The sequence below is a fragment of the Callithrix jacchus genome, chromosome 2, assembly GCF_049354715.1.
Source record: "Callithrix jacchus isolate 240 chromosome 2, calJac240_pri, whole genome shotgun sequence".
Classification (NCBI taxonomy): domain Eukaryota; kingdom Metazoa; phylum Chordata; class Mammalia; order Primates; family Cebidae; genus Callithrix; species Callithrix jacchus.
The window spans coordinates 35,418,436-35,435,597 of record NC_133503.1 but is presented as its reverse complement, the minus strand read 5'-3'; the positions used below and the strand labels follow the sequence as shown (position 1 = coordinate 35,435,597).

General features: G+C 44.9%; 1 protein-coding gene across 1 annotated transcript in view; it reads left to right on the top strand.

The window, feature by feature from the left end:
• The window catches only part of SPOCK1 (SPARC (osteonectin), cwcv and kazal like domains proteoglycan 1), a 533,103-nt gene that overhangs the window by 430,042 nt on the left and 85,899 nt on the right, over positions 1-17,162 (top strand). Inside the window, exon 6 of the mRNA XM_035292114.3 lies at positions 15,071-15,185. Within this exon, the coding sequence (XP_035148005.3) occupies positions 15,071-15,185 (115 nt within the window). The remainder of the gene's footprint in view (positions 1-15,070; positions 15,186-17,162) is intronic.

Sequence of the window (17,162 nt, the reverse complement as noted above, 5' to 3'; positions counted from 1 at the left end):
AAACACAGATGATGTTAGATGGAGAGCGGCTAGCTTCCTGGAGATCATAGTTGGCCTTCATTAATGAATTTTGGCCTGATTAACACAGGATTCAGACTGACATCAAAATATGCAAGTGGAAACTTGGTAGGAGTGGGAGGAGACTAGTTTGAACTTTCTAACTTTGAAATTGGGAAGAGAAGGCTAGTGCAAAGCTTGGAGCTGAGGACTGAATATGTTATGAGCTCCTGGGTCTTTGAAGCTGCCCCACTTTGCTTAGGCCTCTGTAGACTGAGGCCCCAGCTCAGACTCTGGGGTCTTCCTGGCTCTGTTCCATGCCTAAGCATGCAGCCAGGATGGAAATCTAAGGCTGATTGACCCTGAAAAGCTGTGCCAGCTGCTTCTCTTTCATCTCATTTCCTAAAATCCTGGATGCTTGTCATGCATCCTCATCCAGTGTCACCATTCCCTGAAATCTTCACAAGGACGTCCATGGGTGTCTTGTCTCTGTCTGCCCATTTCACAGGGTTTTTATTCTCGACCCTCCTGTCTGCACCCATGCCAGTTGCTCCTCCATGGCTCTTTCTCCATAAGCATCCCTACCCACCTGGTTAGGCTCATGGCATCTTATCCCAGTAGCTTGTTGCAAGTAGCTGGCATGTCTCTCCTCCCTTTGTCCCCATGGGCTCACCTCCTGGCTCTGAATCTGCTTCTTTCTGTGTACCCTAAGAAGTTACCCAGATATTTGCCTTCCCACATATCTGCATCTCAACCAGCCTTGTGAGTTTGCTTGCTCAAATCATGGCCATCTCAGGATCACTGGGGCTATAGTTCTGGCCTCAACAGTGAATGCAGAAGGAGAGTGGGTTCTGCGGTGAACCACGTGACTTGGCCATTACTGCCCATGGAGCAAATGGTGAGAGTCATCAGCACACAACTTGCCTCGCAGTCATCAGGGCTGATGACTGGTGGGGCACCTGACCTATTCAGCTCTCTTTTTATCAGGATCCGGGAGAAATGAGATCAGACATGTTCCAGAAAAACTGTGTAATCAAAAGAAAGGAAAAATGACAGTCTCTGTCCAGCCCTCAACCATTTTCACTCCTTACCTCCATCATCAGAGAATCAACTCTTGCAAGGGCATTTTATCACTTAAACGTATTTTTCACAGAGGTGATGCCAAGCAAAGAAAATCCTCTTTGAGTTATGTGGCTTTTTCATTCAGCACTACGGCGTCTTTCATCTCTAAGCAGTAAAATCGGGCAGTTTAAGTTTAAGTTACTGTTTCATTTAAAAAAAATCACTTTAATCTTGTTGCATTTGGTCAGAAGTCTGCTTTGGCGTTTTTGGTGGTTTCGTTTTGAAACCTTTATGTGTGGTTTCGTTTCTGTTGGCTCTTGTGGACATATGCAGGCTTTATTCAGAAAGGTATTTGGGGTTTATTTTCTAGAGCAAGTGAGAGGGGGGAGAGGAAGAAATTGGGCTGAAGTGCAGAAGTAAAGCAGGCCGAATGGCTGGTGATAGGTATCTCATGTCAGCCCAAGGTGAGATTTGAATGGCTTTTGTTTACCTTGGGAAGTGTCAGCTTTGGACAGAAATTGGTGCATGTGCTTAGCTAGTATCTGTTTTTCCATTTTCATAGTGCACTGGGGGCAACTAGGGTTGGAATAGTGCCTCTCTGTCACTTTAAAAATCTGCTTTTACTGTGTCTCCAACTGCATTTCTTCTCCCTTATCTGTGAAGTCTGTAGGTAAGCAAGGAGAGGTGTTTTTATGCAGACACTCTAAGAGAGGTCATTGCTTCAGAAACTAAGGCTCAGGAGCCTGCTCTCTACAATGTGTTAGTTATGACAAAGAAATGCAGATAGCAGACCCCAGGCCGGGAACGCCCCTCAGAAGGCTGATCTGCAGAGATGCCCATGGACAGGAGATGCAGCCCGTCCCCCCACGCCGCTGTGTGATCAGAACAGAGTAGCTGGCTTCACCGTTGTCTGAGCTCTGAATGATAAAGTACCTATGAAGCCTGCATCCTTGGGAGTTCAGAACCAGTAAAATAGGTTTGAAGTTACAAAAGAGACCATTACTGAGCTGCTTTGTAGCAGTTATAGATCTGATGTAGACCTCTGTCCACTTTGACCTACCTTTTCATGAGTGACATGGTCATCTCACCTGTGCCTTCCGGTGGCTGTGAAGTGCTCTCTCTGATACAGCTACTTACATTATGTGTGGTTTTCTTCCCTTATTTCATCAGGAAAGTTGTTCCTTCTTTGGTCAGAGGTCTGGCAGGGCTTTGTGGGGCTTGCTTTCTATCTCATTCATTCATTCATTTATTCAAGAAATAATTAAAGGACACCTACTGTGTGCTGGCTGTGTTCTGGGTGCTGGAGTGCATCTGGGAATGAAAAGACCAAGTTCTCCACCCTGGCGAAGCCCTTGTTTCAGTGAAATCATGGCGGGGGTCCTGTAGAGACATCTGGGAGGGACACTGTAACTCTGAGTGTGCACTACCTTGGTACAGTTCTCAGAGAATTCCCTACCATTTATGTGACTTGGCTTTGTTTGTTTGGAAGATAACAGTTCCTGCTGGCACCTTCAGCTGACAGGAAAGATCATCGTCAGCACAGCCCCAAACACTGTGAAAACATGTTGACCTGAGTAAACTTCAGAAAACATTTTGACTTGAAACTTAAGATTTAATTAAGAGCACAGACTTTAGACTCAGATAGCCTGGATTTGGATTCAGGCTTTGCAACTTAGAGCTGGCTTTCACTGGTCAAACCACATCTGTGAGCCTCAGATGTGTAAGTTGGATGTTATTATCATTTTTACACATGCTCTTCATGTGTAAGATGGTTATTATTTTTATTGTATAGGGGCCAGGGTGAAAATTAAAGGAGAAAATATATGTAAAAATTTTAGCACTATGCCAGGTTCATGGTTAGTTAAATTACATTTTATATACATTATGAAGACTTAGAAGCCATTTCTACCAGCACTGTGAAGGACAGAAATATAATTAGTGTTCGTATCTGTACTATGAAGAATACATAGACAGATGACACAAACATCCTGAGGTCTAGCAGCTAGATTATAATTGGGAAGAAAATATTGGAGGGCAAGAGGAAACTGGAGGAGCAGGCATGGGGCTGTGTGTGGTTGAGTGGGGTGGGCTGGAAATGTGATTGGAGCCAAGGGGGTGAGCCTACAGGAGGAGGAGTGGTCAGGGAAGTGTCCGGAGGAGGACGCGCCTGGGTGGGGAAGGTTTGGGATGGGAAAAGAAGGAGGTATTCAGATGAGGACAACATCAGAGTGAAGCAGGGACCGGGAGGAGGGAGAGGACAGCTATTGAAGAATTGCTGCATGTTAAAGAGTCAGGGCGGTGTGGTTGAAGAAGCAGGATCAGTACCAGATGGTGATCGGCCTCAAAAGGGAGGACTTGAGTTTTGATCAGGGCTTGAGAGGAAAATGTTAGTTTGGAATATTGTAGAACATTCCAGTAAGTGGGGAGAATCAGAAGGGATGGTAGGAGAGACAGTCAAAGCTTTGCATCTGTGAGACTGTGACCGTCTGGATGCTATTCATGGAGCCAAGGAGTATCAAAGCCTGGAGTTGGATAGTGAGTGATGATCTCATTTGGGCAAGTGCATTGGAGATGACAACAGAGCTGTGTCGATTGCTCAGCAGGTGGTTAGATGGGTGGGGCTGTTCCTCCATCCTCCTGCCCATGCATCTGTGTAGCTGTCTAACATTTATTTAGTACATACTCTTTTTCAGATTATTTTCTAGGCACTGGGGCTAACTGAGTTAAAATCTAGTCTTCATGGAGCTCATAAGAGAGACAGACAAGAAAACTGTCATTGAAGTACAGGGCAAGAGATCAGAGTGTTAGAGGTGGGCAGGTGCTGGAAGCACCTAGGGATGCCTACTGCACGTTTCTAGGGGAGCTGTAGACAAAGCAAAGCATCCAACAGGAAGCCTTGAGGAACATGGTAGAGGAGATCAAGGTGGGGGAGTGAACGTGGTCTGCAAGCTGGGTCAGAGTAAGCATATGTTTGGAGAGACATAAGGGCTGTGGGTGGAGAGAGATGTGGGGTACAGATCTCTGAGGACCTTTTCTGCTGGGCTAAAAATCTTTACTTCTTGTCTGAGGATAGCAGGATACAAGGAATGGTTGTAAGCTGGGGTAGGGTGTCACAAACACATTTGCATTTTACAAAGATCACTCCAGTGTGGAGAAGCTATTGGAGGAAGAGAAGAATGAATGTGGGGTTTGGGGGATGGAGGAAGTAGCCAAGATTCATTGTCTACCATGTGCCAGGAATGCTGCAAGGCACTGGAGATCTAGAGATCACTAGTTATCCTTTCTTCTCCCTGGATGGTTGCAGGAAGTAGGGCTTATATTTAGTGAAAAGGAAATGAAGATTTGGACAGGTGATGTAAAGTTGCCTGCCTTTAACCCCAGTAAGCAGCGGCACCCTGTGTGTCAAATTCCCTACTAGGTTTGCAATGAGAGGTCCTGGGAAGAGAGCTTCTCTCTACCCACCATCACAGCTGGAGAGGTATGAGTCAAGATAGAATCCGGTGCCACCTCCACTTGCCCCCACCTCTGGTGAATTCTGTCTGTGGAGTCAACTGCCCCAGCCCGTGGGGAACAGGCAGCATGGAGGGTAGGCTTACTGTGTGCTGGGTCCCTTCCAAGGAACCAGAACAGTGGGAGAGACAGGCATCTCATGGGCATTTATAGCAGCAGAGACAGTTTTAAGCAGGTGCTAGCACCTCAGAACATCCTCTTCCTCTCTCCTAGCGCTGCCTGAGCCCAGGACGGCGAGAGACATGTGAACGAGGCCTCTGCTCCCACACTGCCTCTTGCACCTCCGTCTCTCTGGGATGTTTTATGCTTTTTCTATACTTGAAATATCTCCTTTGCTCTCTTCCTTGTATTTCTTCTCACTTTTCTTCCCTCCTCTCCTCTGCCGTGCCTCCTCGACAGCTTTTTTCTCTTGCTCTCTCCTTTCATTCTTATTTGTGTCTCTTCCTTTCTTAGTCTTTTCCTTCTCATCTGTAAAATGGAAGTGATAGTACCTAACTTCCTAGAGTTTCTAGGAAGATGATGAATTAATTTCAGCAACTCTTCCTGTCCACTTTTGAGGCACAGCTTATATATGGCCCTGGGGTGTATGAGCATGAACAGCTCTTTGAAGGAGCTTGCATCAGGTAGGAGTCAGGTTCACAGGCCTGATCCTGTGAACAGAACTGTCTTCTGAGGCCCTGGCTGGGCCACTCTGGACTGCTCAGGAGAGCTCTGATGATCACACTTGACAGTTAATCTGTTAGCGAGGAATAGCTGCAGGCTCTTCCGCCTCCAGGAGAGGCTGAGTCTGGGTGCTGCCAGCTTCTGGAACACAGAAGGTAGCCACACATTACCTGATTCAGGTCTGTGAGCTGATCAGCTTCACTTCTGTAAGTTGGCTCAGCTAATTGCAACATGTTACAGTGGCTTTGAATAAAATCACTATCACTAGTGACAAGTCACAGTTGACAAGCAAGGCTTCCATTTGGCTGGCTCTATTTCTTCCCTGCAGGTCAGCACCACACAGGCTCCAACAGGGCACCTCCCATCCTCTCTTCCTTTCCCTAGCTCTGGCATAATTTCCCTCTCCTCTCTGTCCCCTTAGGATGCCTGTAAAGGCTTTGCCAAACCCCTCATTGTTGTAGAAGTCTGTGAGTCATTACACATAGCACTGGACTAGGCAGAAGAGAAGGCGCTGGATTACAAATTAAATCTGCCACTTACAGGCATTGTGTCCCTGAGACAGTCATTCGCTTTCTCTAGTTTCAGTTTCTTAATCTACAGAACAAATATATTAACACCTGCTCTCGCATAGGTATATCCCATAAATAAACAAAAAGTGTATTAAACACAGATGGTCCCTGACTTAACAATGGCTCAGCTGAAGACCTTATGACTTTAGGGTGGTGCAATGGAGATATGAATTCAGTAGAAACTCTACTTTGGCTACCTGTCAACCATTCTGTTTTTTACTTTCAGTGCAGTATTCAATAAATTACATGAGACACTCTCCCTTTCATTATTAAGTAGGCTCTACATTAGATAATTTTGCCCCAGTGTAGGCTAATGTGAGTGTTCTGAGAACATTGAAGGTAGGCTAGGCTAAGCTATGATGTTTGATAAGTTAGACGTATTAAATGCAATGCACTTCCGATTTCTGATATTTTCACCTTAAGATGGGTTTATTGAGGTGTAATCCCATAGTAACTTAAGAGCATCTGTACTTGTGATATGCTAGGATCTAGTCAAAGACACCTATTTCCTTCAAGAAGTAGATATGTAAACAGATAAGCACTGTCCAGTGTGGTGAGTGCAATGGGAGAATTATCCTGGGGCATGGAGGCAGGAGCCTCAGAGAAGCTTTCCTGGAGGAAAGACACTGGAGGCTGGCATGGAAGAGGGGAGGGCCACAGCTGGCCCTCGACCGTGTGCCTTCACTGAGAGCCCCTTGGATCTGGGCTCTCTGCTGCATCCAGGCCTTGCCTGGCGAGGCCGTGCATGGTCCCACCTCTCTGATGTACACCAGGCTGTCCTCCCTCGAGGGGATCGGCCATCTCCTCGAGAGGATAACAGGCCCTCCAAGTCTTTCCTTGTCTGCAGTATTCTCCAAAATCCCAGATGAGTAAAAAATCCTACAGAAATTGAAAATGTCAGAATAGTGTCCAGTCTTAAGAAAATCCCAGGCAGAGGAGATAACAGGGAAAAGGCCCAGAAGTGAGAACAGTGAAGGTGAGCCAAGGCAGCTCCCCTGTGGACAGCTGGGGAGCTTAAAGCAGGGGCCAGGAGCCTGTGCGGGCTGGCCTGCGCATGCAGTGCAGGGCTGTGCTCCTCGCCAAGGTGCAGGTCACTCTGGGATGCATTGCCTAGAAGATGGCAAGACTCTCCACTGGTTTTGTTACACAGTTTAGAGAACCTTTATTCAGCCTTGCCTCTAAAACCAAGCCTGCGACAATCTGTACATGAACTGGACAGAAGCCTCCTCCCTCACTGGAAAGGGTTTGCTAAATCACTGACAGGATAAACAAGGTGAGAAAATGAGCAAAGCTAATTGCTGATATCAGTTAAGAGCATTTTGTGCTCTGGGAAAACCTCAATCACTTGTCCCCTTAACAGATCCTTACTGAAGGTCCGCTCTTCACCAGGTGTAAGCCAGTCCCTTCCCTGAGAGCCACCTTCTAGGTGGTAGCTGCAGGAGGGACAGTAATTGCAACAGCTGAGAGCGGCAAGCCGCTGGGGAGGAAGGAGTTTAGGGAGGGAAAAGAGGAGTGGTTTCTGGGAAGGGTTTTCTTAGCACCACAGGGCAAAGCAAGTTAAATTTTATTCCCCTGGCTATTAGTTTAATAATTATTCAATGTACAGAGCATTTAAAGAATAATGCAATGAATACTGTATGCCCATCATTAAGATTTGACAGTTGTTGCAGTGGCTCACGCCTGTAATCCCAGCACTTTGGGAGGCCGAGGCAGGCAGATCCATTGAGGTCAGGAGTTCAAGACCAGCCTGGTCAACATGGTGAAACCCCATCTCTACTAAAAATACAAAAATTAGCCGGGTGTGGTGGCAGGCGGCTGTAATCCCAGCTACTTGGGAGGCTGAGACAGGAGAATCGCTTGAACCCAAGAGGTGGAGGTTGCAGTGAGCTGAAATCACATCACTGTACTCCACCCTGGGCAGAAAGAGTGAAACTCAGTCTCATTAAAAAAAAAAAAAGAAAAAGGATTTGACAGTTGTTAGCATTTTGCCACATTGTGTACTCTTGCTTTCTCTATATACATACACATGTTGCCCTCATCTAGTTAGAGGTAATTTACAGCATTGTGACACCTCATCCCTAAGAAAAGGAGTGTTCTCTTTTTTTTTTTTTTTTTTTTTTTTGAGATGGAGTTTTGCTGTTGTTACCCAGGCTGGAGTGCAATGGCAGAATCTCGGCTCACCGCAACCTCCGTGTCCTGGGTTCAGGCAATTCTCCTGCCTCAGCCTCCTGAGTAGCTGGGATTACAGGCATGTGTCACCATGCCCAGCTAATTTTTTTGTGTTTTTAGTAGAGACGGGGTTTCATCAGGTTGACCAAGATGGTCTCGATCTTTTGACCTTGTGATCCACCCGCCTCGGCCTCCCAAAGTGCTGGGATTACAGGCTTGAGCCACCGCGCCTGGCCAGGAGTGTTCTTTTATATAACCACCTTAGTAAATATTACTACACCTATAAGAACATTCCACGATATCACTTAGCATATAGTTCACGTTAACATCACAGAAATTCTTCCCCAAATGTTTGTATAATAATGTGTTTTTTGTAATAATTCTTAGTCAAGGTTCAGTAAACTTTCACTCATTTCATTTGTTTCATATTTTTAATTTGTTTTAATTAGGAATGATTAGTATGATAATCCACCCAGTCCAGGTCTATTTTGTTTGTTTTTAGAGTTCAGGCTGTTATCTTATAAAATGCCCTCAATTTTGGATTTGTTTGTTTCCTAATGCATAGACTTGGGTTCGAGATTTTTAATGCCAGTGCCTCACAGGTGCTACTGTGTACTTCCTTTTATTGCAAACCAGGAGGCACCTGTCAGCCTGTCGCACTGGCAGTGGTACTAGCTTGGACCCCTTTGTTAAGGGGGTGACTGCCATTTATTTTGTTGAAAGTGTACCTTTTCTTCTTTGCATAATAACAACACAAGATTCTGTAAGGAGACACTTTGAGACTGTGAATGTTTTGTTCTGAAATAACTTGCACAGGAAACTTGTAGCAAATATCAAATGGTCCTTTCCTGACACAATTATTACATGAGGAGTTTCAAAATGGTGGTTTCCTAACTCCAGCCTTTTAAAAAAGATTATATAAAATTCCTCTTTTATATTTTTAGCAGCTTGGTTTTAAAGAAGTTTAAGGCTCTGACTTATTTGGAAATCTTAACTCATAGAAGTGTGTGTGTGTGTGTGTGTGTGTGTGTGTGTGTGTGTGTACCACGGGGTGGGGAGAGAGAGAGAGAGAGAGAGAATGAATGTGAGACTGTGCCCTAGGTCACACATGGTCCAACCGTCGGTTCTGCTGAGATGGTCCTTCCTTCCTCTCCTCATCCCTGTTCGCCTTCCTCACTGTTTCTCAAGTGTAGTCAGAATCTTCTACCCCGGACCTTTGTGCTTCCCTTTTCCCAGACCGTCCTTCCCCAGAGAGCTGCAGAGCTCACTTTATTCTGTTCTCTGCTCAGATGTCATCTTTCCAGAAGATTTACAGATCACACCATACGATACATCATTCCCTGTCTCTCTCCCTTGTTTAATTCCCTGACTCCCATCAATGCCTGCCATGTGAACTTCATGGAAACAGGCCTTTGTCCCATTGGTTCTACACCTAAACCAGGGCCTGGCCCATAGTAGATGCTCAGTGAATATGTTGAATGCGGAAGGAACACATAGACTTATGGATGTTCAGTAAGGTTCTAAATGAGACCTTCCCTTGTTTCTCTGCATAGCTTCCTCTGGATGACCTCTGAGCCGCTCAAGCCCAGTGCAGAAATGGGTGGTTATTCTCCCATCAGCCGGGACAGCACATGTGGCATCCGACTGGTGCAGTCGGCAGCCGCTCACTTCATGCCCAATTATTAAAGCCGGCAAAGCCTCAGGATTGCTTCCCCCCCTCTACTGTGACATGATTTTGGGCGAATAAAAACAAATCAGAATTCATCAACTGTGAACAAAATTGTCAGCTGTGAACTGTCAACAGTCTGGCTTAAAAATGGATGATAGGTTGATGAAATACAGTGGAGAAAGCAATTTGAATAAAATGTTAAAAATAATACCCAAAGCATGCGAGGCAAAGCAGAGTGTGGCGTGGTGGAGAAATGTACTCAGTTGAGGCCTGTGTGAGCAATGAACCAGAAAGAGGTTGTTAGCTGTGCTTTACACATCATAGAAGGGAAAGACTTACTGGCCATTTGCAGGAAAACATTCACTCATTCCCACGAACATATTAGCGTGTTATGCAAAATGGAAGGAAAGATTGGTTGGGAAATCTGCTAGCACACTTATTTCTAAGTAGGTCAACATTGTGAATGTATCTGCCCGTTCATGTCGTCATTGGCTCTCGCTTCTTTTTCTGTCTGCAGTGATTAGGGCAGGCATTTTGTTTTAGCAGGTCAAGGGTTTAGAATCCCCAGGGGTTTTTATTTATATTAATATTTTGTGTTCATAGGAGTATAGATTCTAGTACAATGTTTAAAAGTCCTTATTTCCTAGTTTCTCAACTTTTCTCCTTTAGAGAGTTAGAGTTCATTATTTATTTGACTGCTTCATCATAAAATCAATATAAAGGCTTGAATTTTTAATATTTCCTCTTTCCTGGGCATGCGTCATGACTGATACAACTTGGTCAAGTCCTTTAGGTCCAACTGCTCATATCCCGAGGCTGCAGTTTTAGAGTTTTTGTTTTGTTTCTTTCCAGCAGAGCTGAGCCATCTTGGCACAAAGATCTGTGCTTTATAAACCTAACACAAAGTGTCTTCATTCCTTAGAGTCTATCTCTTTTTTAAAAAATCTGGATGGAAAGTATATTAATTTGTTAGTGCTACCGTAACAAAGTGCCACAAACTGGGTGGCGTAAACAGCAGAGATTTATAGTCTTTACGTAGACTCCTCAGTGTAAAGCTGAAATGATGATCAGGTTTTGGCTTCTGTATCTGTTCTTCCCTAGAAAGAACCTGGGAGAGGGAGGAGGGAGGATGAGGGAAAGTGATGGGAGGGTGACTTAAGGGTGAGAATTAGAGAAGTGTTGTGGGAGGAGAACATTTGTGGGAGGCAGTGGGTTCAGGAGCGGAGCTTCACACTCTGCAGGCTTCCTGGAGGGCTTTCCCCACACTTGCTGGTTTTGCTCATGGAGCTTTCTGGGAGGTGCGGTTCTAGCTTGCTTGTCGCATCCGTAGAAGCCTATACACATTGTTTTATATTTTATCGTAAAATCTTTGATGCATAAAAATGTATATATTGTTTATAGAAGTTGTCAAGCCTAGTAACAGAACAAAACCCTCAGAATCTGATGCTTACTTTATAAAATAAAACATTATTGATGTTTGTGACACTTCCTTTGGGCTCCTGTCTGGCCAATCCTGCTGCCTCCCCTGAGAAGGTGACCCTGTCTTTGTGGTCCTCTCCCCCGCCAGTTTTTAAAGGAGCTTTTACCACATGTATACGTATCTCTAAATAGTTGTTTTGAGCTCTATACAAAATGGAATTATGGCTAGACATGGTGGCTCTTGCCTGTAATCCTAGCATTTGGGAAGGTGGGGATGGGAGGATGGCTTGAGCCCAGGAGTTTGAGACCAGCCTGGGAAATACAGTGAGACCCCCATCTCTACAAAATATTTTTAAAAAAATAAGCATGCTGGCACATGCCAGTAGTCCCGGCTACTCATGAGGTTGAGGCAGAAGAATCGCTTGAGCCCAGGAGTTCAAGACTGCAGTGAGCTATGATTATGCCACTGCAGTCTAGTGGGGTGACAGAGCGAGACCCTGTCTCTTAAAAAAGAAAAAAAAAGAAATTATATAGCCTTTTAAGCATCATTGAAATGCCACACATTGTCCTGAAAGGTAAAAAACAGATCTATGCCCTTGAACTTGATTTCCACTGATGCAGATAAGAGGTAAGTAGTGTTTTCTCGGGTGGTGCCTTATTGTAGCTACAGAAGAGACTGGGCTGCTTGCAGAGATGGCCACCAGGGCTGAGCAGGAGAGGGGATGCTGCAGGCCAGCTGAGGAAGTGGAGTTCCAGGAACTACAGTCCACAGGGCTCCCAGTCATGGCAAGTCCACCTGGAGAGGTCCATACTCCAGTGACAGGCTGGTGTGAGCAGGGAGGCTGAGAGGCAGAGTACTGAATGTGGAGCTCACAGAGGGGTCTCGGGGAGTAGACGCAGGTGAAGGATGGTTCCGGATAAGGGTGTTGAGTGCTGAGCTCCAACACTTCCTTCCTTGTGCCGGCAGATTGATAAGCACCCAGGCACTGGACAGAGGTCCAGAGCAGCAGAGTGAATGGTTCCTCCCTTCCTTCTGTCTTTGTCATTCAGCAGCTGTTTACTGAGCACCTACTATATGCCAGGGCTCTGTGTATGTCATGTCATCTCAGGGATACATCAGTGACTAAAACCTTTTCTTGTTGGTAAGACCTTCATGATCTAGTAGGAAGTAAGCCATCTGTTGGTCAGCTTTTGCTAAGTTATACTGTAATAACAATCCCCAAACATCATTGGCTTATTACAAATACACCTTATTTCTGTGTTCACGTTGTGTGTTAGCTGTGGCTCTGTCCAGAACACTTCAGCTCTGTTCCATGTTCTCTGCCTTCTGGGTCCTGGGCAGAAGGGAGCAGCCCTTATCTGGTACATCATTTTCATGGTAGAGAACAGCGAGAGAGGTGATGAAACCAGTGATTCTTGACATGTCTGCTCAAACCTGGCTTGCATCCCTCTTGCTAACCACCACTGGTTGGACTGAGCATGTGTTTAGAGCTGGTGGGCAAGTTGACCCTCCTACAGGGAGGTGCTGCTGCAAGACACGGGGCCTGGAGGAGTGTGGATTCCTCTCCCAGAGAGAGAAGAGAATGGAGTGGAGAGCAAGGAGTCTCACAGTCTATCACAGATATAATCAGGCAATAATAGCAATAGCATGATAAGGCTTTGTGATAAATAAAGGTAATAATTTGGACTTTATAAAATAAGTAGACACATAAAAATATATTTTTCCCCTAAATTAGCTTTAAGGATTCTGTTAATAAGCTAGAGAACCACTAGTCTGAAACTGAGGATTGTTCCAGAGAGCTAGCCCACAAGAGGCAGAGAAGGCAGCAGGCCGGTAACGGCAGCTGTGTCCAGCCATGGGCACATGCACACACGCTGTGCTGAGTGAAAGGAAACTCCTCATGCTAGTGACCTGCCTGCTGTCTTCAGGCATTCCACTTGGCTCACCTTCGGTCCACGTGCTCTCTCTAGGCACATCCCATACCTGTGGGTCTCGTTTGTGCTCCGTCCCTACCTAGACTTATTTCCTGCCTCACCTCATAGTCACATCACATGGCTTTACAAGGACACACTCTTTTTTGCTTCATCAGTCAGTTGATGTTTCAGGCGTGGGCTGTGGCTTCTTTCTATATAGCTCCCACAATGACTACTGCCATGCTGGGCATGTACTAGGCACTTAACAAATATGCACAAGCGGGAGTTTTGTATCAGGAGGAAGCCAGCACTCTGTAGGTTTGCTCTGTTGCTCTCTCCCTGTAAGGACAGCCAGCAACTGTATGGGTGATCATTGGAGTGACACAGGAGTGACTCCAGTACATTCAGACTGGGTTTAAAGCACTCTTTCCCTCTGTTTCTAATCGGTGTAGGGACTGAATAGCTTGTCCTCTCACAATAAGCCAGTATTTATCTGCACTCATGTGTGTGGCTTTCCAAATGCTGGTGGACTTTTTTCAAAGGTATGCATTTGTGTTTTCCATGGGCAAGGACTGTATCTCCTCTTTTCTTTCATTTAAAAGATTCCCCATGGCACCTGATAAGAGCTGCATGCACAGTGGGTGCTCGTTAAATTTCACCTATCTCTTCTTCCTTTGAACCTCCACCAGATACGCACGTGGTCCTGGGCCTGTGGGTCTTTGCAGAAGACCGATTACACACCGGCCTTGATCTTGAGAAATTTACAGACAAAAAAGGAGTAAACTCGCAGACAACGCAGATCCAGGCCAATAGCAAAGTTGCATAATTAGCCACACACAGTTTGGTATGGCATGTCTATATTCTGAAGCACCATCTACATGAGAGACACAGTATTCTGGAATGCATTAAGTGCTTAGCCCTGAGCTTTGTGAGCTTTTGCAGGTTATTTAGCCTGAGTCTCAAATTCTTCTTCCATATGTGGGGATAATAAAAATGCTGATAATTGTTGTGGTCTTTTGTACCTGTTAATAACATTCCTCTCTCCTGCCTGTGTTCTGAGAATTCACTGAGAAAAGAGCTGACAGGAAGTGACTGAAATAGCCAGGTGCGGTGGCTCATGCCTGTAATCCCAGCACTTTGGGAGGCTGAGTGGGTGGATCACCTGAGGTCAGGATTTCAAGACCAGCCTGACCAACATGGAGAAACCCCATCTCTACTAAAAATACAAAATTAATTGGAGGTGGTGGTGCATGCCTATAATCCCAGCTAATTGGGAGGTTGAGGCAGGAGAATCGCTTGAACCTGGGAGGCAGAGGTTGCAGTGAGCTAAGATCACACCATTGCACTCCAGCCTGGGCAACAAGAGTGAAACTCTGTCTCGAAAAAAAAATGACTAAAATATTACCATTGCGACTGATAAAGGGTTGACAAGAGGATGTGTATTATGAGCTCCTAATATTGAATCTTAGAATCAGGTAAACATTTCCATGGAGTCACAAGCTAGTTAGACCATAGGCATCCTCTGATGGGGAAGACCCATGTAAACTTAGGTTTTAGACAATGGAAACAAGAGCATTCATTCCTTGTTGCTCCCAAGGGGAAGGGGCTGAGCCTCAGATTACTGTACAGACTTACTAAAGGGATTGTTACTCTTCTTTCTGAGGAAGAGCATGTGATATGATAGGTCTGAGAGGGACCAGGAGTGGTTTTCCAGTGGTGCTGCCTCCACATGGGATGAGTGTGGAGAAGATGCCTCAAAGTAAATGGAGGGGGCTTTCTGGACCAGATAGGACTCCACAGATGTTAAGTTTCATATGAATAATTTTGTTTTAGAAATAGTGACAGTAGAATTTACCATCATTAAAGGAAGTCTTCCAGGGCTTCTGCAGTGTTTTTAGAAGTTACCCTCTTCATTTGAAAAATATAAAAGACCATTTCTTATTCAGTATTCTGTAATTCAGACCACTAACTGAGGTGGACTTCTCCCTGCTTTGTCTTTGCTTTTGTGGTGCCAAGGGCACTGGCTGTTTCTCAGGACGTGAAGTAGGGGGTCTGTTGTTGCTGCCTTCTTAAGGCCTGTTGTGTCTCTCTTTTGCAGTGCAAATTGGAGTTCCATGCTTGTTCTACTGGCAAAAGCCTCGCCACCCTCTGTGATGGACCCTGTCCCTGTCTCCCGGAGCCTGAGCCACCAAAGCACAAGGCAGAAAAGAATGGTGAGTCGGGGTCTCCGGAGAATACCTGAGCGGGGATAGGGGGTCACGGAGGGTTGATGTGGCCGAGCTCTGTCCCAGACACCAGGAACAAACTAGAGAAGTGAGCAGACATGACAAGTAAGTACTCCAGCTTATTTAGGGGCCCTAAACTGAATTGCCTTCAACTACCATTAAAAGGAAGAAGAGCCTTTGAAAATAATCCTGTTAGACCAAGATATCCACTAGGTTCTTTTAGAGGTCATATTGGCTATGGTGTGGGAGTGGCATGTTTTTCAGCATCTAAGACCAGGACCTGCCCTAGGGTACATCTTGGTCTTTCTTGAACTCTAAAATTTTGCATCCTTTGAACTTCTCAAGGCCAAATATCAAAACAGAGACTGCAGAGATGTCACAACAGTGGAGGGAGTTCTCCCCCAAAGTATTTCTTTATTAATATATTCTACTTGTAAGGCAGCACAGAGCCAGGGGACAGATGAAAGAGAATACCTCCCTAGGGGTAGCTGTTTCTCTTCCACGGCTGAGACGGGAAGGGAAGGTTGGGCTCATTTGGATGTTTTCATGATGGAGAACGTAATGTTGTCCCACTGGTCTCAGCCTCTTTTTGAGCCTTCCTTGGTGAGACCCAAGATAGATGTTTGAATTTGCCTTCTGTGGAATTGGGCTTTCTTAGCTGCAGTTGGCTTCTCTGTGTGTGTGTGTGTGTGTGTGTGTGTGTGTGTGTGTGTGTGTGTTTGTGCATTAGCACACTCATGCATGTGCTTGTGTTTTCTAAATCTAGGAGTGATTTGTAATGGAGTAGAATGAATAGGGTATGAGTGTTTATCTATTTGCCCCTTCAAAAGCTATGTCGTCTTTTCCAGGGCAGATAGATAAAGATTTCAAATCTAAATGTGATCATGGTTACTTCAGGAATATTTTGTTTAAAGGCTCTTTGGGAGGTTTAAGTCAGGATGTGGAAGGACGTTGTAAACCATGAAACATTGTGATTACAAATAATCTCCAAAGATTATTCTTGATTTCCAGAAAGCTAATCTCATTGCATTTAGGCCTGATTCATTTAGATATACATACAGTAAGAAAAGTTAACTAATATAGGTAAGCCTCTTTGTAGTCTGGTCAGAAAATCTAAAGCCATGTGGTGTCAAGCAACTACAAAGCCCAGAAAATTAACTTCTGTCTAGAGATTTCTTTAAAATCCTTGGAAATTTCAGAAGCCTCTCTTATTCCAGGTATATTGTTTATTGTTATTTTTGATCCTTTATTCTGAGGCTAGGAAACTAAACTAAGAAAGTCATTGACAGCCAGGAATGGTGGCTCATGCCTATAATCCCAGGACTTTGGGAGACTGAGGCAGATGGATAACTGGAGGTCAAAAGTTTGAGACTAGCCTGGCAAATGTGGAGAAACCCTGTGTCTACCAAAAATACAAAAATTAGCTGGGCATGGTGTCAAGTGCCTGTAATCCCAGCTACTCAGGAGGCTGAGGCAAGAGAATAGCTTGAACTCAGGAGATGGAGGTTGCAGTAAGCTGAGACTGCACCACAGTACTCCAGCCTGGGCGACAGAGCAAGACTCTATCTCAAAAAAAAAAAAAGTCATTGCCACTGTTTTGCCTTAGCATCTATAAATGGAAGTGAATCCATCTCTCCTTCAGAGAGATGGTCTCCAAGTCTGCTGTTATAAGGTAACAATCCAGATTTCTGGGAGGGCCTCATGATTTTCCAAATAAAGATCAACCCTTGTTTCTTAATGATGGACTTCATATGTAAGCAGATGAGATTGACACTCCAAGTGTGGCCTTGACTGTGCCATCTATTTGTTCAATTAATTACAGGTAAAAATGAGAACAAATTCTTATTGAATCTATACAAGTAACTCCATTGCCATTAAAAGTTAAGAGACTCAGTAAAAGTGTTGTTCCTGAATTCTGGAAGGTCAGTGAGAACAAGATTACCATTTAAAAATGTTTCATTTCAC